Source organism: Podarcis pityusensis, assembly GCF_964106645.2.
Source record: "Podarcis pityusensis genome assembly, chromosome: 2".
NCBI classification, from domain to species: Eukaryota; Metazoa; Chordata; class Lepidosauria; order Squamata; family Lacertidae; genus Podarcis; species Podarcis pityusensis.
Genome location: NC_138029.1, coordinates 79,902,457 through 79,925,334, shown reverse-complemented (window position 1 = coordinate 79,925,334; position 22,878 = coordinate 79,902,457). Strand labels below are relative to the sequence as shown.

Sequence of the window (22,878 nt, the reverse complement as noted above, 5' to 3'; positions counted from 1 at the left end):
TAAAAGGACAAATAAGTTTTTTCCATCTCATCCATTACTGCTCTAATCCAGTGCCATCAGAAAACAGTCATTTTGGGGTGAAATCCAGTGTTAAACCCACTCAGAGTAGACCCACTGAAATCAAGGCAATAGGTCTACTCTTATGGCTTAGTTGGATAGGACCCATTTTTTATAAATAATTAACAATTAACAAAGCTATTTGCTCTGGCCAGAGTGTGCAATAGGGTTTAAAATTATTTGTTTTTCCAAAGGGCTTCCTTACTTTCCTTAAGCATATATGCTTTTTGACGTAACTGGCAGTGCTTTCCTTCCTGATTTCTTCATATCTAAATATTATAAAACAGGCTGTCTACATATTATTTAATAGATTTAATACTGAGCATGGAGTTTAATTTATTCAGTACCATATGGGTTAAGTTAGTATTGCCGATAGTGTAGTGGCTGATTGTCAAAATATTTTTTCACACACTACATATACTTTATTTTCCATGTAATACAATGTATAAAAATTGCATATTTTAAATTTATAATTTCTTTTCTTGAGACAGCATGGAACTAATACAGATGGCAGAAGGTAATAAATAGTGATTTTTAAAAATCAATGTATTGTTAGCCTTACAGTAGCCTAGTGGAAGAGTTAGATCTAATTAAATTAGTGTAATCTGATTATTCTATTCATTGGCATAGTCCTGCTTACCTTTGATTGCTCCCAATATGTTCCATAAAGGCCTTTGTACACTGTTGGGGCTAAAGAAAGGTATAATCTACCATTCTGCTGTTCCATGCACAACTGGAGGGGCGTACACTGACAGCTCAGAGCCTCAACAAATATGGGTACACAGGGCTAGGAGACTTTATTGACCCAGCAGGCATGCAATAATTCATGTTGTTGTGATTGCCAGGCGCATTGACAGCAGCTCCTCCTCTGAAGCACAAGCTGTGTCGCCCTGTTACTTGGCAAGGAGCTGTTGCAGCTGCTTATGCAGTCACAATTATTGTTGCACAGCTGGAGATAGGACAGAGGTTTACTGGAGCCATACTGCCTGTACAGGTGGAAGAAAGAATCAGCGCAGCTGCTGAGGCTCAAGCTGCAAACGTTTAGGATAATACTGTAGTAAATTTTGCCATCATTAAAGGGACATATTTATAGCACTAAGTTTTTGTGAAATACATACACAACTGGCTTGTGCTGAACACCATGGCTTGGCATTGAATGCGTGAGCTTTGGAGTCATTTGCCTCCTCCTCCTGTTGTAGGAAAGCCAAGGTCTGGTGTGCCATTTGAATTGGCAAGCTACTGTAGGTTTTTGCCTTCCAAACCAGAACTGGAAAAATGTCCTTTACATTGGTTTTTTTCTTCCGGTTTGGAGGGCAGTTTGGAGTTAACTTGTATGGTTGTAATGGCAAATTATGGTTTGCTTGAAACCAGAAGTCAGAGAGAGAATTGAAGCATTCGTAGAAAGGCTGGCATGTATGAGCTGAGGCTTGCTTGTGTAATGCAAAAATATGAGAAGCAGCTCAATACTTTTTTAAGGCAGACAATTTGTTATATCCTACCTAGCTAAACATAGTTTGCTGCGCATGGTTTAAACAAAACCTTGAAAGAATCATTATTTTTACCTAGGTGCACTGTCAATTTTATTTAGGAAGTAACCCAGCTGTGACATTTTAAATATTTAAAATCTTTAATAACTTCACTCTTATTTATCTTTCTTAATATATTTATATTCCACTTTAACTCCAAGGAATTCGAGATGGTATATATTGTTTTCCTCTTCCCGTTTTATCCAGGCAACAACCCTCTAAGGTAAATAAGGTTGAGGAGAATGGTTGGCTGAATTCCTAGTCTGACCTCCCTAAGCACTTTACTGCACTGGCTCTTCCCATTAAAGAGATGAACAAAAGAGCCACATCATAGAAGTACTGTGCCTTTAAAGTGCACGGTTTTCCGCTAAGAATCCTGGCTCCTGTAGTTAGTTACGGGTGAAACTACAGTTCCACGGTTATTTACGCAGCCTTGTGATTTAATGTGTGTTTAATCTGCTCCCTGTCTTTAACAGTAAAGAAATAATGTTTTGTTGTTGTTGTTTAGTCGTGTCCGACTCTTCATGACCCCATGGACCAGATCACACCAGGCACTCCTGTCTTCCACTGCCTCCAGTAGTTTGGTCAAACTCATGTTAGTAGCTTCGAGAACACTGTCCTCTGTCATCCCCTTCTCCTTGTGCCCTCCATCTTTCCCAACATCAAGGTATTTTCCAGGGAGTCTTCTCTTCTCATGAGGTGGCCAAAGTATAGGAGCCTCAGCTTCAGGATCTGTCCTTCCAGTGAGCACTCAGGGCTGATTTCCTTTAGAATGGATAGGTTTGATCTTCTTGCAGTCTACGGGACTCTGCACGGCATAGCTCACAGCTTCTCTGAGTTATTCAAGCCCCTTTGCCACGACAAGGCAGTGATCCATGGAGGAGAAATAATGTTTTAATTAAGGCCAAAAAGAAAATGTGGTTTGGAAACATTTTTTTAAGTTTTAATGCTTTTAAACCATTCAGTTTGGTTTTAACTTTGAAATTCTATGATGCTGGTTTGGACAAACCTGATACCAAGAATTCCTCTCTCTCCCCTTCAGTTAGCTTATTGATCTGTGTTGTTGTTAGCTGCTGATGCATCTTGCTGTGATGCAGGCACACCCCTTTTGAGGTCTCACAAGAACTGTGAGGATTATCACTCCATGGAATTATCAGGTGCCTCCTGTCATTTTTGACTTTTCAAAGTACTCTGAGGCTGTTGCTGAAAAACTAATCCCAATACAGTATTCCATGTGGGAGAGACCATAAGATGTTTTAAATGGTTTCGCTATACTGATTGGTGTCAATGCAGAATAAATGCCTGCTTTTTCTTGATGATGTGGTAGATTTCAAAAAGCCAGACTAGGAGTGCTATACAGACTAGAAACATTACACAATAATCTTATTTTAGCTTGCTGTATGAGTTTTGTTAGTTGTTCGCTTTTTCCAGTTCAGCTTTCTTGTCTAGTTGGTTTCCGCATTCTTCAGACACATGTTGAATCATCCATATTCCAGGAATAAAGGACTTTATGAGTTACGTACATGCAGTTTGCTTAGTGTTGTGAATCACATCAGACAGCTTGAGCATCGCACAGTTCCTACCTCTGTTACTGTGAAGCATTTTTAAGAAGGAGCACTGAGAAAGCATAGCCATGTGCAGGTCCTCTTATTCCCAGTCATGTGAACATGCAGTGAACCATTAAATTAGGTAATGTTTGATGTAAGGTTTTACAACGGATGAGGGGTATAAAATATTTTTTTGTTGCATTGGCCTGTAAGTGATTTGACATAATTAGAAGATCAAATAGTTTTTGGCTAAAGGCCAAATGCAATTTCCCCATTGCCTGCTGTGTTTGTTTGTTTGTTTTAAGATGACAGTCAAAGCGCTGCTGAGCACTAGCATATATTGCAAGCCCCCTTCCACCTCATAGATTCCGTACCTGGTGCCTTTTGGTATACAGATAGCCCCCCCCCCCCCACTTTACATGCATTCAGTATGTGTGTGACTGTGTATATGCGCATCGCGTTGAACCCAGAAGTGACCTGGAAACATAAAGATTTAACTGAAACATCACTAAAAGGGCAGGACTGAACAGGGTGTTTGCGGTCTTTTTCAGTGGGTTTCAAATATACATGATTTCACTGACTAGGAACGTAACCCCCACGTTTAAATGGGGGGTTGCCCGTATTATTTGGGCAGCTGCAGGTTTAACTGTTTTCTGTCACTTGCTTACTTTTTATATTGTTTTACTGTTTATTGTAAGTTGCTCTGGTTTCATTAGAGCAGAAGGCTGGAGTGTGAATAATTTCAAATAAATAAAAGTTATCTTTAAAAAAAAACCTGGGTTACTAATACAGACAGATACAGGGAGAGAGTTCACAGGGTGTCCCTCAACTTGTGGGTTAGTTTCTTTGTTTACTTACTTACTTACTTACTTACTTATTTAAGAAAGGACACTTCAATAACATACAAGAATAAATAAATAAACTGAAAAATGAAATGTACAGACAAAATGAACTTGTGGATTTAATGGTAGCTCTTGTCTTTTCCCATTTGTGACATGAACTGGCTGCCTTCTAAATATTTATTTGTTAAAAGTAGCAGACGAATGCTGATGAATTTATTTGTTTATTCATTCCCTATTCATTTATTTGAAGGAAACACTATTTTAAAGAGCAAATCTGCTCCAGGAAGCAGTTTCTTGTGTGTAGGAGGTTTCTTGATGACATGGGCAGAGTGACATTCTGGCATCATGCACAGCCAACTTTTGCATCACATTTGCAGAAATTTCTTCTTCTTCCAAAAATCAGCTGTGAAGAGAACCATAGTGAGGACTCAGCCAAAAAACACAATAATCTCATGTACCTTATATGCAAGTAGGATTGCTTCCAAAGAAAGATGCACCTTTAACATACAGGTGTATTTTAACAAGCTTTGCAAACTCTTGGTGTAAAGTTGCATCTAAGCAGGCTACAGCCCATTTTGCTTCCAACCTTTTTACAAGTTATCTCATAGTGCTACTGCAATACACCTGCTATCACATTTGCAAAGCTAAGCAAATGTTTCAAATTGGACAAAGGACTCAGGGGGATGGACTAGATGACCCTCGGGGTACCTTCTCGTTCTACAATCCTATGATTCTATTAAATATGAGAAATGTCTGTTAAAGGTCTTCATGAAAGTGAATGTCAGCCTATTGGGAGTTTAGTATAAAAGAGTGTCTTTACAACACCTGGAGTGTAGATTACTCCGTAATAGCAACAGAAAGACTTCTTATGACTTTTCTCTTTTAAATAAATACTCAGTAATATGCATAGAGAGGAAAAGGCTCATAGCATGAATCAGTTCAGGCTGGCTGCGTTCAAAAATGTAGGGCGGGGATCCTTTATAGTCATTTACAGAGAATATATAAACCTTCCCTAATATTGAAAATCCAGCCTTCAAAAGGTTATGGAGTCCATTATTAGCAGCTTGGAATAGCCTCACAAACTGGAATGGAGTCATTACATCACTCCCATCCAATCAGGTCCATCTAGTATTAAACATTCCAAGCACACAATTTGCTATAACAGAGCTCCGTGCTAGGATTAAGCAAAATTCTCTTGCCACAATACCTAGAGAGCTGATGGGGATATAATTTTGTTGTGAAGTGCCCACTATAAAAAGGGAAGGCCAAGCATATGTCTGATTGTAATTATGGAGGTCAGAATTTGCCAGTTCATTTACTGTTCCCTGGAATTCAGGCTGGTTAGATTATCCAAGTGAAAAGCAGAGGCAGCTGCCTTTTCAGCTATTTAGAGAATGAAAATTTATTAGTAGTGAATGCATTGCAAGAGGGAAGAGAGGGACTGCAGCATGTGAGGATTTAGGACAATATGGCTAAAGAACGGAAGCATCAGAAATGGGGGGGGGGGACAAGCAGCAATATATTTAAAAATGGTATTTGGGTAAGCAGTTGATTTCCACAAGTAGTTCTCCATCATGCATCAAATTGCTGTAGCCTCCCTAGTTTCTGGCAGTCAGTCCTAATGTAAGGTTACCAGACGTCCCTGTTTCGACAAAATCCATTGAAGTTGAAAAGTGTCCCTGGATTCATTGGAAAAAATATGGTAACCTTATCCTAAGGCCTGTTTAAAGAATTGGAGTGGGGCTGACTTATTGTTTCTTTGTCCCAGGGTTTCTCTGCACAACTGGAAATCGTTATTCACCTAGCAGCACATGCCAACACACCTTCTGCACTCCATTTTAAGACTATTACAAACCAAAGGCTTTGGGGCTTTTCTTATCTCCTTCCTCCCTGCTATCTTGTTTAATTTCCAGCTTGTAGAAGAGTTCTGGAGAATTCAAAAACTTGCTTGCTACTTGTGACATTTTAAACAGTCCTCATAAAGACCTTCTGTGGGTCTTTGATAATCTCCTAATGGACAACAAAGTCTATACCTGGTAGACAGGTCTGGTGCCAGGATCTGGCCCACCCAGACAGCTGCTGGAGTCGCATTGCCGGGCAGCTGGGTCTGGGGAGCTTACATTAACAATGTCACACAAGTAGCACTGGCTTAGTGTGAACATAAGAGCTCATGCAGGCTCCTGGCAAAGTGATTGTGGCTGCTTTGCTTTCTCACTGGTAATTTAGCTTGCAGTGAGCATGAGGCATAGTTTGGCTTGGTTGCCATCTGAACCCAGCCATAGCGTCTGGGACATTGAGAATGGAAATTGAGAATGGCTGCTTCCCAGCCAGCCACAACTATTGCCATGCAACAAGTGCAGGGGTGTGACGGAAAGCTCAGCAAGACCAGAGTTTGGTGATGCAGTGCTTTGGAATTCCACCAGAGTGCTGAGCTGTAGGTTCACCTGATTGGCTGTAGATACAGCAAGCACTTTGGGAGGGGGAAAAGAAAAGGGGATTGAGAGTTGGGAGTTGGGTGTTCTTGGTGTTCAGCTGGGTAGAAGTATAGCTCCTGAGCTGTGTGTGAGAGATCCACTCTGAGGAAAATATCTGCAGCCAGAGAAGGAAGTCTCTGAGCTTAGTTTGAAATACAGCAATTAGTTTCCTTTTTCAGGAGTATACAGACAAGAGAAAAACTGGGAAGCTGAATTGGGAACAGGAGAAGTAGAGATATTAGTGAACACTCTACTTGGGTCTCCATTCAGTAAGAAAGGGATAGAACGTCTTGAGAAAGAGAAGAATCCCAAACCAATTAGGAGGCGTTTGGTGATCCCCTGGGTCTATTATACTGCTAGAGGAGCCTCAGGGGTGTGATTAATAGAAGGTTAGGAAACTGACAGAAAGTACCACCTTGTTTTAGAACCCAAGTATTAAGAACTAAGCTATACAATTAAGCTTAAGAAACTGAAGTGGGGAAAACTGAAAAGAAGTGTTAAATCTGAACAAAGAGGTTTACATGCTTTTCTGCTCTTGAATTATTTGATCGTGTAGTGTAGTGTTCTCTTCACTTCTACCAAAGAATGGAGTGACCAAGTAAATATAAACTGCCCTTAATTCAAGTAGTAGCTAGCTGCAGTGTGCATGGAACCACTACTTTAGCTAGTCTTCTATATTTTCCTGTCCTGTGATTTCTCTGCTTTCCTAGATATTGGCTCAGATACATACTGTAAGTGGCTCTTGTTACTCATCTGCAACACAATATGGGTTAGTGTCTCACCAAGTGGCTCTCTGCATATATTAGCAGACTATCAATCAATAAATGGTTGTCCGTATTTACCCCCTCTGTCCATAGAAAAACTAGCACCTTTAGAATAACACTGGAATCAGAGCTGGCCAGTGCCCAGTGAAAAAGGCATGCAGGAACAGCATAGAATTTTGAAACCTCTCACATACTACTTTAAAGTGTGTGATCCTGTGCAGAAGACACTCACTTTAAAAATGTACCAACCCTTTTGCCTTCGTTATTTTTATTTTATTTTATTTTATTTATTATTACTTTTTTATTGCTCCTTTTCTCCAAGGAGCTCAAGGCAGCACACATACTTCTCCCTTTCCCCATTATATCCTTACAAAATCAGTGAGTGGCAATTTGAACCCTGGCCAGCACTCTTAACCACTTTTCTACATTGGCTCACATGGCTGCAGTCCTACCCTCAGTTACATGAGCAAATACATTACTGGCCAGGTCAACAATCCATGTTATGGTGTGTGTTTTCTGTAGCATTTTCCACATGGAAATAATTCTACAGCATAACATATTCTCCATTCTTTTGCATTACTGTAATGATATTCTGCAAAAATACATTTTTATATGTTCATTATGCCCAGTCATCTTTGAACGACTAAAAATAGCACAAATAAAAATCCCCTTTTCTAATTTGATATTTGTCTTTTGCCTTCTTTCCATTTGACCATCTATTTCTTTCCCGAAAGTCCAGCTTTAAAACAGCCTTCTTCAGAACCATTAATCTTTCTTTCTAGAGAATAATTAAAATACAGTACTTCAGAACATGAATGGTATTGGTAAAGCATTGTCTTGCATATTTTTGACTAGTAGGTTCAGTTGCCTCAAAACCTGAAAGAATATTATGGTGTGTTCCCAAAAGAAAAGATTGAGATGTACTGTACAAGCAAGTTGTATATCTTTATTCAGCCAAAGGAACAAAGCTTGTTGTAATGTATAGATCTCACCTTGTTCCACTTTGTACAGAACAAATGAGTTCAGATGGAGAAAAGAATTCTGATTCAGAATCCTAAGCATGTTTTTTGTTGTTGTTGTTGTTGTTGTTGTTTAGTCGTTTAGTCGTGTCCGACTCTTCGTGACCCCATGGACCTACTTGAAGTGAATCCCACTGACCTCAATGTAGCTTACTCAATAGTATGTATGTTTAGGATTGTAGCTTTAGTTTCTTCTGTTTGCTCAGAGGAAAAAAATATTTTGAATAAAGGAAATATTATCTTAGCTTGCCCTTGTGGGAATAACAGCACATATTCTTTTTGTTTCAGATGTAAACTTTCAGGCAGGCAGATTTTAAGACATGATGATGAGGCAGTTTTTCTATGGTACTCATATGAGGATAAAAGTCTGATTGTTTGTTTTACTTACCAGATATCAATTTTTTACAAGTAAAGTCCAGCAGAGTCAGCATGTTAGAAGATTTGGTAATGTTATTGACAATAACCTACATGAGGAAAGATGTGGTTACATGACCATCTTGGTATAAAAATAGCAGGGTCACCTTGTTCTTGGAAATTGATTTCACATGTCTGAGCAGAAAGCTGCATCCTCCATCTGCAAAGTTGGAAATCCATTTGCATTTTCAGATATTTGTAATACCTTAGAAAATGGAGAACACAATGAAAATATTGAATTGTGGTTGGTCACTGTTGCAGTACACAAACCTTTTGATGTTTATATAGCAGCAGATAAATGCATAATCTCTGTCTGCCTTGACTACTTCAGTCTCAATCTTGCATTTAGCATTCAGTGCATTCAGATACCATATTGCTTGTTCAAAGCATGGTTTGGAGGATTGGGGGAAATCTCTTTATGTACATTCTCCCTCTCTCTACTTTTCAATCCTTCCCTCACACTCCTGGCTTAATAAAATACCAACTTGTTTCAGAAACCTCAGTTTGCTGTGATGTCAGAACTTGCACACTATGGTTTGAGTGATTAGCCCAAATCAAGATTGCAAACCACAGGTTTTTATTTCTTTTTCAATGCTGATTTGGAGGGATGTATCAAACTACAGCTTTCTGGTTGGATAGCATAGCATAGCATAGCATAGCATAGCTCAGGGCCAAACTAGGCCCTATCCAAATTAGGGAGTAATGTGAAAGGGAGTAAAATGGCAGGAGTGCTATAAGGAGGAGCTGGATCCTGCCCCGTCCCCAGATTGCCTCCCTCTTCCCCACCCCATGATGCTCCCTTGCAAACAAAAGCAAACAATTGAGTTACTGAATTCAGTACTATAAGGAGTGGCGATGACTATTGAAAAGGAATAGAAAAAATAATGGGTGATGTATCAAGCAATAGCTGTTCAACATATGGAAGAACAGTACCCATAGTTTAAAGCACAGTCTGGCATGCATTGAGTGCAATTTTTAATTTCTCCCCTCCTCCCCTTTCCTATAAATTCTAATTGTTATTGTTACTGAAGGAAATACATTTTGTTTATGGTCACCAATCAGAGCAATACACATTACTATACATCATTTCATTTCTGTAATAATCATAATAATTTTGTTATATACACTTTGACACAACTTTGTTGATATATGTAGAAACGTTTATTTGAGTGTTCGTTGTTGTTTTATTTTTTATTTTAATTTTATGCAATTGCTGCATGTGCTCCATTGTAAACAAAGATATATCTTGATGCAACCATGTTAAACAGTTTAAATATGAAAATAATTTTTAAAAAAACCAATGTTATATTTAAAAAAGCTGTCCACTACAGTAGCTAAATTGGATCTTAGAATTTAAAGGCTATATCCGCTCCAGACGCTGGGAAAAACAAGGAAGGGCTACTGACTCCATGCCACAGCTTGTCTGCTTTCCAGGAGCATTTGTTTAATACTGTTTCAAACAGTATACTGTTTGTGGTAGAAGCAGGACCAGAGGGTTACTTGGTATTGTTCATCAGTGCTTCTCACATAGGGGTGGGAGGGGGTGCTGTTGAGAGAAAGGTCTGTGCAAAGCAAGAACTGTGAGTCTGCTAAGAGTTGCAGAAATAAATGGCAGGTGTAAGTTTTAAAGAGCACTATGTTAAAGATGTGATGCACATACTTTTTCATAGCTGCTGCAGTATTGTTACTCCCCACTGGTAATAACAGTAAAATTTGTCCTCAAATGATTCAAGTTGTACAGTTATATCTCTGAAGTGGAACGGAATCTGTTCCAGAAGTCCGTTCGACTTCCAAAACATTCGGAAACCAAGACGCGGCTTCCGATTGGCTGCAGGATGCTCCTGCAGCCAATCGGAAGCCACGGAAGCTGTGTCGGACGTTTGGGTTCCAAAGAATGTTCGCAAACTGGAACACTCACTTCCAGGTTTGCAGCATTCGGGAGCCAAAAGGTTCAACTCGCAAGGCGTTTGACTTCCGAAGTACGACTGTATACCTCTGCCTTAGAAATTAAAAGATACTTGTGTTGATTGTGGAAGAGCCCTAAGACAACCCTAATCTTTATTTTATTTATTTTAAATTTATTTTTGAAAATATTTATATAGCACAATTTCCTTAAAGAAATCGAAGTGGTATACAGCAACATATATTATACACGCACACACACAATAAAAATACATATGCCCCTGATTATGTTGTGGTGAAAGCGGCTAATGGGAGATTTGGGATTTTTTTCTTCTTGTAGAAAACCTGAAAAAGGAATCCAGTACCTAATTGAGAGAGGCTTTGTGCCAGATACGCCTGTTGGAGTTGCTCATTTCCTTCTGCAGAGAAAAGGACTCAGCAGACAGATGATTGGAGAATTCCTCGGAAATCGACAAAAGCAGTTTAACCGGGATGTGTTGGAGTAAGTAGCAGATATGAAGCATCTGTTGCATATTTAAGTGTACACTATGTGGATTTTAAAGAAAGGGATGTTCACCAATTGTTTTGTGCATAAGCTAAGTGCAGTTTCAGAGAAAAAGAAAAACCTGGAAAAAATCATTTCCCCATATACATTTACAGCTATGGCCGCAACTCAGAAAGACTGTTCCAGAAGGAGGTTCTTAGCTATTTATCTACTATACTATATTATTATTTTAATTGCCTAGGATATGCTCATCCAGAAGGAAAGTGTCTATTGATTATAAGTCCTTTATTATTCCTTGAAGTATTACTCAATTCATTGTCTAAAATAAAATGACATGACAAAATGTGGAAGACTACTACCATCCAGAAAGCAAGTGCCACAATATTTTCAGTTTTGATGTGCTGTACTGTGTACTGCATGCCAGCTCATGACATATTGGCCCAAATTTATAGAATTATGTATACATTACCTTGCTGAAGAATTGCTGTTGAATGCTAAGGTTCCTGTTGATTAGTGGTACACCTTAATCAGCAGAATGCACTCATATAAATATGCTTTAATGAAGCATTCTACACTTGGCAAGTGGGTTGTCTTATTCCTGGACCCATTTGTTCTATATATTTCCTTACTACAAAGGGACAGTGAAGCAGGGCCTTCTTCTAGGGGGCGGGGGGGGGGGCGGAAATCTGTCAGCTCATGGTTCTTCCTTGAAAAATCAACACAGATTTTAAATTCCAAAGTAGTGTTTTCTAAAAAAACAGTCCTGTAGATGAGAACATTATTTTGGCATCTTGCCTAACTCTGTTAAAGAGAGGCTTTTGTCCTGGGAGTTGCACCACGTGAAAATGTTATTGATGCCTATTTGACACAATGCCAAAACATATGATCTACAAATAGGCTAGGAAATTTAACCCTGATGACCTCCTCTTCATGTTTGCTTCATTGACTAAAATCTTATAAATTAAACATTGGATCTTTTTTGTTTACCTGTTATTATGTTTTAAAGGCCATTCAATGAGGTTTTGAGTGCACTTAACTGAGCACTGGAATGCAGCCAAAGGAATTAAATATGCAATTGCAATGTTCAGTTAAAAGAAGCAACCTTAGGAGTGCAGAAGCTTCCCATGTTAGCTTGTGTCAGGTACCAAGATGGCATTTATTTCTGTGTTGCATCGGGTTATGAAATATGTCAAGTTTTCCTGCATTATACAGCTAACCAAGGTACTAAAAAGACCTGGCTTTATTTGTTGACCGTTTGCTGTTTTATGGATATGTGACATAGCGAATTAGATTACAGTATGAGGAAAATTTCATTGTCCATCCCAGGATCACCCTGGGCGTTTTGGTCAGGAGGATGATACTATATGCTCAGTAGTAAGCTACTCATGGGGACCTGGTACTGCCATCCACAGTAATTTTGTGGAAGACTCTGCCCTTTTGAGATTTCTAGCTTTTGGGACTATATGCCTCTTTGATGTACAGAGTGATGCCACCTCCAACACACCCTTCCCTGTCCTTTCTGTAGAGTTTGTATCCAGAAATAACCAATGCCCACTGGTTCTCTCCATCCCAGCAGGTTTCCATTATGCTCCTTGTATCTATGCTAACATTTAAAACAAAGTACAACAGCTCACACAACTTGAATCAGTGGCTTCCAGTATTAGCTTTTAAACTCCTGTGCATGGTGTGTCTTTGCGAATGTCTCTGGCACGTATGTTTTATCCAAAGTATCCTCTTTGAATTGATACCTGTCCCTCTGCATTTTAATTGCCTGGTTCTGCCCCTCTCTCATTTGAACAATCATAAACATTTTTACCCCGATGCCATATGGCAGTGAATTTTAATAAAAAGCCTTTTAGCATGGGTCATACGTTCTTACCGTGGCACCTGCATTAGTCTATTGTACTTTGCAGAGATTGATCTTTCATTGTGTATAACCTCAAAAGCCTAATAAAAAGGGAAGAAACCTCCAGATTCTATTTTATTTTATTGGCAAGTAGACCTCACAGGCAGCAGAAAAGGCAATTAGATCATGGTTTCACAAATCATGGTTTTGCATCAGCCTTTTAAATCAGCCCTGTCCACCTGAGTGCCTTTTCTCCCTCTCTGCTTTCCCCTCTCCACTGTCTGCTACACAATTCCTCTCTCTTTTCCCTTCCAGTTATTGAAAAGAGTACTGTGGTGTTATTATGCACAACACTTTAAGGGGGGAAATGGTGTGTGGTAACTGGTACCCCTTCTGTCGGAGAAGGAAAAGTATATTGCTTTCCCCTTCTGCTATCCACTCAAAGGCATGCAGGAAGGAAAGTAAAAGAACACAGGGTCTTCTTGCTGCCACCCTCCCTTCCAACATTCATAGGATAGGCAAGGGGGGACTGGTGTCTGTTGCTCCGTGCCCTACTGCTCAGTAAAGTAGTAAATTAAAGTAATGTTTGGTTGTTTTCTAATGGAGCTACTGACTGGGGGAAATTGCTTTTTGAAGAACATAAAAGTGATTATTATTTCTGCCAGAGAGATGTCTTTGAAAAATCATGACCCGCTTACATAAGCTTCTTTAATTGATATATAGTGCTCATAATTCTCTCTTTGCCCTTTAATCATTGCATGCTTCATCTGACTGAATACTATACTAAGTACAGCAGTTGGTATTTTATTGAAGGCAGGGTGGATTGATGGGGGGGGGATATGCTGGAGGGTGGCAAAATCAAAACTCTTCTTCTTCTTTGTCCTAGCTGTGTTGTGGATGAAATGGACTTCTCAGCTATGGAACTAGATGAAGCACTCAGGAAATTCCAAGCTCATATCCGTGTTCAAGGGGAAGCTCAAAAAGTAGAACGACTCATTGAAGCTTTTAGGTATGGACATAAACAGATAGCTATCATAAGGTTTAGTCACATACGTAGTAGGTTTGAGTGTACTCAGGCTGAAGTAGTTAAATATTATCTTGATCTAAAATTCTGTTCTCACGATATTATATATTGTAGACCAGCCTTCTGGAATTGATGAGAGATGTACTTAGAAACCTCCAGAGGCAACTAGGTTGGGAAAAGGCGGCTATAGATTCTGGCAGCTTTGTTTGTTGTATCTTATGTTATCAAGTCTAAATGTGAACAAAGAAATGTTTACTGTCGGATTAAACATTTTAAAGGAAATTAAGGTCACAATCCTATACCCACTTACCCCGTGTAAAGCCTATTGAACGCAGTGGGACTTACTTCTGAGTAGACATGTAAAGGATTGTGCTGTAAATATTCTATGTTCTCTTCTTGTTGAAATGGAAGCATTTATCCTTTATAACATTTTGCAATGTACTCTGCTGACCTTTTAATTAAGCAGTTTAGCTTAGCTGAGCAAAGAGCATTAACTTATTAAAGCCTAGACAAATGTTCTTTATCCATGGTGGGGACGTGGGGAGAAATGTGAAGAATCTTCCAATATGCTAAAAATAAAGAGGCCTATCCTCAGAGGGTGCCACAGATCTGTTGAAGTCATTGGTCAGAGTCATTAGGCATGAAATGTGTACAAATGGCATATTAGCATAGATATAAATTATGGATCAAAGTTGCATCAGATATTGTTGCATAGTTTGACTTTGTGCTGGCATTTTTGGGCTATAGCTACATGGTTAGAAGGAGGAAATGGTTGCCTGAGTCAGTGGTGCACTTCATTTGGACTGTGATGTTCAACCCAAGAAAATTTGGCCTTTCCATTGCATATTTTGCCCTCCAAATATAAGCTGTTTTACACTTGCAGTAGTCTTATATTACCTTACTTTGCCATGAATAAAGTATGTATAATTGTCACCACTATCCTATTTCTGATGAATTGTGCAAATCTGGGTAATTTTTATCCTCTTCGATCCACTAGGTATGGTTTGCAGTCTGCAGTGATAAATATGTATATGTATATTTTATGTATATTTCTATACAACAAGTGAATATTGCAGGAAACTGAGGGCACTTACTGTAATGGAGTTAGACTAGCCTTAACCACCAGAATATCTAGATCTGCAAATAGTAATTTGGTTACAAAGAGTGGGTATAATAATGCATCATCTGCATTAAAGATGCTATTATTAGCTGAGATAATGTGATGGAATGGTAATTAATATTCAAGAATTAAATGTGTATGTCAGGAGTATAATTCCAGTATCAATGAAACAGTTTATTGGTTTGTTCTAAAAGGCTTATCGACTCATCCTTGAATCTGACCACTCTTATTTCGGTGTCTTTTGTAGCCAGAGATACTGCATCTGCAATCCAGGTGTTGTGAGACAGTTTAGAAATCCTGATACCATCTTCATCCTAGCTTTTGCAATCATATTATTAAACACAGATATGTATAGTCCAAATGTGAAACCAGAACGCAAAATGAAGCTTGAAGATTTTGTCAAGAATCTAAGAGGTATGCATAATTCAAAAATTTGCCAGGGTCTAAAGGCTGGGTTTGTTTCATTTCCTCCAGTCTTGAACAGAAAATGTCAAAAGCCACATTTTTCTTTATTAAAAAAACATCCAAGAGGCTAGCCTGCCATTTGTACTGTAATTTGTTACCAGGCCAGGAGAAGATTGGAAAGGGTTTTTGGGAAAGGACAACAGTCTGATTACTAACAGTGCGGCAGCACCCGTTTCTAAATAGATTGTTTCTTAAATACTAAAGAGGTAGAAAAGTCTGCCACATGGCTTTGGAAGCACATTGTTGTAAAAACTGCAGCAATAAGTTGCAATTCTATGCACACTTACATGGAAGTAAATCATTGAACACAGTAAGACTTACTTATGAGTAAACATGCATAGACATTTGCCATTATGGTCTACACCACAAAAACCGCAAAAGAATACAGTAATTAGATTCTGTTCCATATTACGCAGTTGTATGACTATGCCCTACAAAAGTGTTTTAGAACTCTGAGGAGGCTGAAGAAACCAAGATCGAAGTTCTGGAGAGAAAGGAAATGTTTTATAGCTGAAAGACCAATGTGGGGGTGCTTGTAATTTTGATTGCCTCTTGTATTTCTGCACTGCAAACCATCCCTCTCCAGGTCTATGGGCCAACTTCATTCACTAAGCATTTCACAGCAGAAAGTCTTTATTAATGTTTTTAAAGCAACGAGAATCATAGAATAGAATCATAGAATCATAGAGTTGGAAGAGACCACATGGGCCATCGAGTCCAACCCCCTGCCAAGCAGGAAACACCATCAGAGCACTTCTGACATATGGTTGTCAAGCCTCTGCTTAAAGACCTCCAAAGAAGGAGACTCCACCACACTCCTTGGCAGCAAATTCCACTGTCGAACAGCTCTTACTGTCAGGAAGTTCTTCCTAATGTTTAGGTGGAATCTTCTTTCTTGTAGTTTGGAGCCATTGCTCCGTGTCCACTTCTCTGGAGCAGCAGAAAACAACCTTTCTCCCTCCTCTATGTGACATCCTTTTATATATTCGAACATGGCTATCATATCACCCCTTAACCTCCTCTTCTCCAGGCTAAACATGCCCAGCTCCCTTAGCCGTTCCTCATAAGGCATCGTTTCCAGGCCTCTGACCATTTTGGTTGCCCTCCTCTGGACACGTTCCAGTTTGTCAGTGTCCTTCTTGAACTGTGGTGCCCAGAACTGGACACAGTACTCCAGGTGAGGTCTGACCAGAGCAGAATACAGTGGCACTATTACTTCCCTTGATCTAGATGCTATACTCCTATTGATGCAGCCCAGAATTGCATTGGCTTTTTTAGCTGCCACGTCACACTGTTGGCTCATGTCAAGTTTGTGGTCAACCAAGACTCCTAGATCCTTTTCACATGTACTGCTCTCAAGCCAGGTGTCCCCCATCTTGTATTTGTGCCTCTCATTTTTTTTGCCCAACTAGGTTGAGAATGTGCTTTATCTTCCACAAATGGTGCTTCAAGACTGCAATATTTTTAACTAACACTGAGTTTTATTATTGCTCGGACATTTAACATCAAGTGTGTGTGTGTGTGTGTGTGTGTTAACAAACTGCTATCTGTTACCTAATTGTATTGATACTCCACAGTACTCTTGGTTACTGTTGTATCAATAACTAAAAATAGGGCAAATGTGTATTTTGCAGATAGGGATAGAAACCTTTTAAGTAAATAAATATCATACTGATTTTAAAAGAGCATAACTGGAGACCAATTCAGTGTAAATGGCTTGGAACCCAAATACTCAAAAGAGTGCCTCTTCCCATATTAACCTGCTTGTCTGTTAAGATCTTCTGCCGAGGCCCCTCTTCAAACGCCATTATCAGAGATATAATTCATGAGAGCAAAGTGTTTATAGAAAGCTCTCCCTATGCAGGTTCTTCTGGCACCAGTTGCAATCTTTTCTGCACCAGAACACCTTTTTCGTCATCTGGGCATTTTAATCTTACGTATATTTTAAATACTGTTTTCTTCGTTCTTACGATGTTTTATGATTACTCTCACTGATTGTATACTACCCTGGAATTCTAAACAAGAATGAGGGGCGATATTTATATATCCAAATGTCATTGATTGAAATTCACTTCTTTAATTGTTAAATGGCAGGTTCTTCGGAGACGCTGATCATGACATGCAGAGATTTAGTATCAGTGATGTTAGTGTAAAAACCAGTAGCTAGATCACATTCTTTACAAAGCAGAAGTGTCATCAAGTTGTAGAGGTATTGCAGTTTTTGAGCTGGTAACAATGATGTTTGGGTTCTGCAGGTGTAGATGATGGTGAAGATATTCCACGGGAGATGCTTATTGGGATCTATGAAAGAATCCGAAAGCGGGAGCTCAAGACAAACGAGGATCATGTGTCACAGGTCCAAAAGGTTGAAAAACTCATAGTAGGAAAGAAACCGGTAAGTTATATTTTGCATTTGCAAGTTACATGTGCAAAAGTATATGCTCTATTCACTGAACCATTTCCTACTGAGCCATATCCAGCTTTGGGGGCATAAATGACTGCTCAGAAAGTCTCTCCTGAGTTACTGGATCTATTTTATATAGTTTCTTTAGTTTTCTAAGTATTTATATCCTACCCACTCTAAAGCATAGAGGTTTTTATTCCTCTATATTAAACATGAAAATATTCCAACATCTTTTTATGCCTGCGGGCCAGCTTAATGCAAACAACCAAAAGTCAGCGCCTGTAAAGAAATCATATTGCACCTTAGGAATATGGCAAGAGTCCAAAGAAACAGAATTCCAAAGTTGTGGGAAGGTGGGCACATTCATTGCATCTTTGTATGCTTACAGATAATGGCTTTTCCAAATTGAAGAGATAGAGTTATACAGCTTTCATTGCCTTACAGACTGGAAAGTGGAATTTTGAAAGCTGCAGAACTACACTGTAGAATTTAAGCTTTGTGAGAAAGCAATTCAAATGATTAAATAAAGTCATTAGGATTAAATTAGCGTTCCTTGTGCTCATTCCTGCTTAGTGACAGCGTAACTGTGCAAAAGGGGGTTTGAAAATAAATGCCCATCATTATTTATAGGCATGTTTGCTTTTATAGGAGTTTAGTGATAGTAAGACCACGAAGTCTTTGCTTGATATGATATGTATTTCTCTGAAATTAAATGAACTTGTATGTGTCTTTTTCTGCTGTAGATTGGATCTCTACACCATGGACTTGGTTGTGTAGGTATTTCCTTTCATATTCATTTCTGTTCTGTAAGCGAAGCTCATCAGAATGGCCTTAACATGTTTAAATCCTTTGTTGTTACTCAGATTTTGGCAGTTCATTGCTTTTTCATCCTAAATATTTAAAAGTGTCAATTGTTGACCTAATGAAACATTTCCATTTTGTAAAGGAGCCAGATTGTGCTTTCTCTGTGGGGTTCAGTATCACACAGATAGAGCTTGGTACAACAATGAAATATAAAAGTGAATTACGGTAATTAGGAAGCATAAGTGAAACTGGGGGCAGCTTTGTTTATAAACCTGGCTGAGGTCAGTTGTGGTGAGCTGCTCTTAGACATATTTCCTAACAATTTTAAGATTAAAAACAATTTGCCTCTCCCCCCAAAGGTGTGCATGGCCTCTGATTTGCAGATATTTAAACGTACATCTCTCTCTTTCTTCTGCATTATTTTAATGTCAGAACATTTCATAAATGTGCTTTGCTTTCATTGTTTTTAGTGTTTAATCAGCTTAATCAATCAGTGTGGAAACTTAGCACAAGATTATGCAGTAGAGGAATGTGGGGCTGAGACATTCCTTTAGGATCTTTCACACACACAAGCTGCAAAACGGAGAACATTGAGCATTGGGTGTGCCCTTGCATGTTTTCTGTTTATCTGTTATATATAGGGGTTAGGGGACAGGTATAGATGAAGGTCTTCACATATTGTCACATAATAAATGTTGGAATACTGCTGTTGGTGACTATTGTGGGACCTTTGACAGCAAGTATCCAGGCTTCCAGATATCAAGGAAACCTCATTGCCATATTAAGTTAAATAGAATATGCTTAGTAATGTTATTCAAGTACCTCAAGTATTCTAGCATTACCTCTAGAAGAAAAAAATAGAACTAAAATAAAAGTTAAACAGTAAACATAAGAATTTTCTTTGGAGCAAACCATAATTCCTCAGTAATTTTTGTACTAATTGATAAGATGAATTTCTGGCTTTGACCTTTTAGAACTTGACCTTTTAGAACAACTAGGTTTGGGTCTTAACTTGCTCCTCCAGTCACTAACTCCTGCCATACCACATCCCAATTTCCAAATGTCCACAACCTACAGGATCCAATTGTTAAGTTGGTGGGGAAACTGTTCAGTGAACTCTACTCCATTCACAGAAGGGCAGTCAAGATTGATGCCCTAAACCAGGAGAGGCTAACATTTTCCACCACCCCTTACTACTGGCCGTGGTAGCTGGAGCTGATGGGAGTTGGAGTTCAACAACATTTAGTGAGCCACTCTTTATTCTGCTGTTAATCAGGAAACACAGATTTGCTATAGTTGCCCCATGTATTGAATAGAATTGGGCAACTGATCTGCAAGAGCTCAGAAGCTCACTGAATATGAGAAACGTTTTCTTGCTGACTTTGTGTTATACTCTGAGACACTTCATTAAAACATTTGTATGAATATGAAGTATATATTATATTCCTCATATGGAAGGAATTTTAAATTGTGCATGCTGCATCAATCATTGTAAAAGTGGGTAATGTGTGGCAGGTCACTTTGCTGATCAGGATTCCCCCCCCCCCCCCCGTAAGTTTGGCATCTTTCCTTAGATGTCATGGATGCCAAATTAAAATTTTTGGCTCAGGAACTGAGAATCAGTTCCTCTGCACTGGGGCTAAGAAGAACTTAGAATCTAAGAAGTTATACTCTAATAAAAATCCATTGCAATTAAAACTTATTGTTAGCAGCCTTCTGGTTGTCCATGTATAAACAGGCTAGCATCTCGTGGAAAAGGCAGTGGAAAATCCGTATTAACCTTGAAGTAAAGGAACCTTAGTCCCTATACTGTATCAGATACAATACATGCACTGGCATGGAGCTAGGGGAAATTATTTTCACCTATTCCCCCTATTGAGGAAAATCAGGATACTGTTGAAAAGTTAATGATAGTAAAGGTAAAGGGACCCCGACAATTAAGTCCAGTCGCGAACGATTCGGGGGTTGCGGTCCTCATCTCGCTTTAAAGGCCGAGGGAGCTGGCATTTTCCACTTCCGCAGACAGTTATTCCAGGTCACATGGCCAGCATGATTAAGCCGCTTCTGGCGAAACCAGAGCAGCACACGGAAACGCTGTTTACCTTCCCGCCGGAGCAGTCCTATTTATCTACTTGCACTTTGATGTGCTTTCGAACTGCTAGGTTGGCAGGAGGTGGGACTGGACAACAGGAGCTCACCCCGTCACGGGGATTCGAACCGCCGACCTTTCAATCGGCAAGCTCAAGCGGCACAGTGGCTTAACCCACAGCGCTGTGTTAACGATTAGTAGCATTGGACAACAGGCTTCATGAAATAACATATGAGTTCACCACCAATATATAAATATGATGACAAAAAAAGGAAAATCCAAAATGGTGCGAAGAGAGGCTAATGAAAAGCTTTTCCTTAAATGTTTTTTATTTTCACCATTTTCAGCTATTTCCTCCTTCACCGTTGTGGAAAAGACTTCACCTAAATAATACTGAACTCCTTTTTAATTGACTAAAGTCAGCATTGTACTATATCCCACAGGTCCTTTCTCTTCCACATCGGAGACTAGTTTGCTACTGCAGGCTCTTTGAAGTTCCAGACCCAAATAAACCACAGAAGCTTGGATTACACCAGCGGGAAATATTTTTATTTAATGATCTGCTTGTGGTATGTATCTGACAGGCATATTTTTATAACACATTATATTAATGCAGAAACTCCATTAAGGAAAGGGGCTTACTTAAATGCAGAATCCATGTAGGGGCACTATGTGGGTTTCTGCATGGATTGTTATTCATATGTGGATGAAGAGCTGTATGTACAACTACAGTTGTATGCAGTGCTCAGGATCAGCTAGGAAAGTTGTGCAGGGAAGCCTAAAGGCTAGTAAATGGAAATGGTATTTTAGGCAGAGTTTGTCATCAGGATGCTTACTGGTGTAATATTTTAAGGGCTTATTGTCCATACATTTCAGTATTTTTAACTAACCGAATACTTTCTCCAACATTGATTTTTATGCGTGTTGATATTTTTAGGTCACTAAGATCTTCCAAAAGAAGAAGAATTCAGTCACATACAGTTTTCGACAGTCCTTTTCCCTCTATGGAATGCAGGTGCTCCTTTTTGAGAATCAGTGTAAGTGTTTTTAGCCTCTCATATGAGTTAAGGGTAAATTGGTGCACCTCATTTCTTAAGAATAACTATACTTTGAGAAAGCAAGGTATCTAGTGGTTTTTCCCCATTTTTTATAAAAGATATTGCAGAAATGCAATGAAAACCTATTGCTAATATTGACATGATAGTGTGATTTTGCTTTGTTACAACATTTATTTAAATGTTTATGAAACAGAATAAGAATAGCATTCAAACACTTTTAAAAATAAAGTATGAAATCTTGATTCTCTGAAAAATGTAAGCTATAATGGTTTAGTATATGTACACATACGGGATATTTGGGAGAAAGATCAGTTTGGTTCAACACAGCCTGACACTCTCCTCCAGATTTCTCCCCCTTCAGCATTTTTCTTTAAGCAATGCATAGCCATTATTGTAGCTGAAGGCAGCAAGCTACAAATATCCCACCCAGCCTATCTGCATGTTGCAGCTGTCAGATTCAACTTGTTCTCAAGGAATGGAATTCATATACCTTCTGAGAATTCTGTCAATTAAAGCAAAGGCAGTGAAAAGCATTCCATTTAGAAGCTGGCAAGGTGATGGGAATGATTGGCAACGGGGAGTGGAAGATAAGGGTAAAATGTATTTTGAGGAATCAGTTAATTCTTTGAAAGGAAATAAAGTATTTATCTCCACATTCGTAGGTCATGAGGGAAAGACAAAATAGATACTTCCACTTTTTCCAGAACAAACCTTCATTTTAAAAACATGAAGGTTTGCAGTTTCTTTTCACTAGAGACCACGTAACAGTGAAAATATATTCACCAACTGCCTTCCTCCTGCCAATTCTAACCTTTAAAAAGTCTTCAGAAGATATTTTCATACCCCTTTCTGAGAATTTATCTAAGTGAACATTTGTGTATCCAGCTGTATATGTATTATTTTTGTACAAAATATGCATTGTTTTATATATCCTCTTTTGATGGTGGACAAATCCATTTTATACGGTTTTAAAACATTTCTTGCCTTATTCAATTTCATGTGGGCTTGCTTTATTTAT

The 22,878-nt window shown here is 38.9% G+C and overlaps 1 protein-coding gene and 1 long non-coding RNA gene across 15 annotated transcripts in view; one reads left to right on the top strand and one right to left on the bottom strand.

The window, feature by feature from the left end:
* Window positions 1–22,878, top strand: part of IQSEC1 (IQ motif and Sec7 domain ArfGEF 1) — a 309,426-nt gene that overhangs the window by 270,980 nt on the left and 15,568 nt on the right. For all 14 annotated transcript variants that reach the window (XM_080996701.1, XM_080996703.1, XM_080996705.1 and 11 more), the window contains 7 exons: window positions 10,886–11,047; window positions 13,783–13,905; window positions 15,288–15,454; window positions 17,761–17,900; window positions 18,653–18,682; window positions 21,246–21,371; window positions 21,740–21,839. In XM_080996701.1, the coding sequence (XP_080852827.1) occupies window positions 10,886–11,047; window positions 13,783–13,905; window positions 15,288–15,454; window positions 17,761–17,900; window positions 18,653–18,682; window positions 21,246–21,371; window positions 21,740–21,839 (848 nt within the window). The remainder of the gene's footprint in view (window positions 1–10,885; window positions 11,048–13,782; window positions 13,906–15,287; window positions 15,455–17,760; window positions 17,901–18,652; window positions 18,683–21,245; window positions 21,372–21,739; window positions 21,840–22,878) is intronic.
* The window catches only part of LOC308472211, a 28,426-nt gene continuing 9,650 nt past the window's right edge, over window positions 4,103–22,878 (bottom strand). Inside the window, exons 2-3 of the long non-coding RNA XR_013983354.1 lie at window positions 8,751–8,848; window positions 4,103–4,375 (exon numbers count right to left, since the gene is read on the bottom strand). This is a non-coding gene — a long non-coding RNA (uncharacterized lncRNA). The remainder of the gene's footprint in view (window positions 4,376–8,750; window positions 8,849–22,878) is intronic.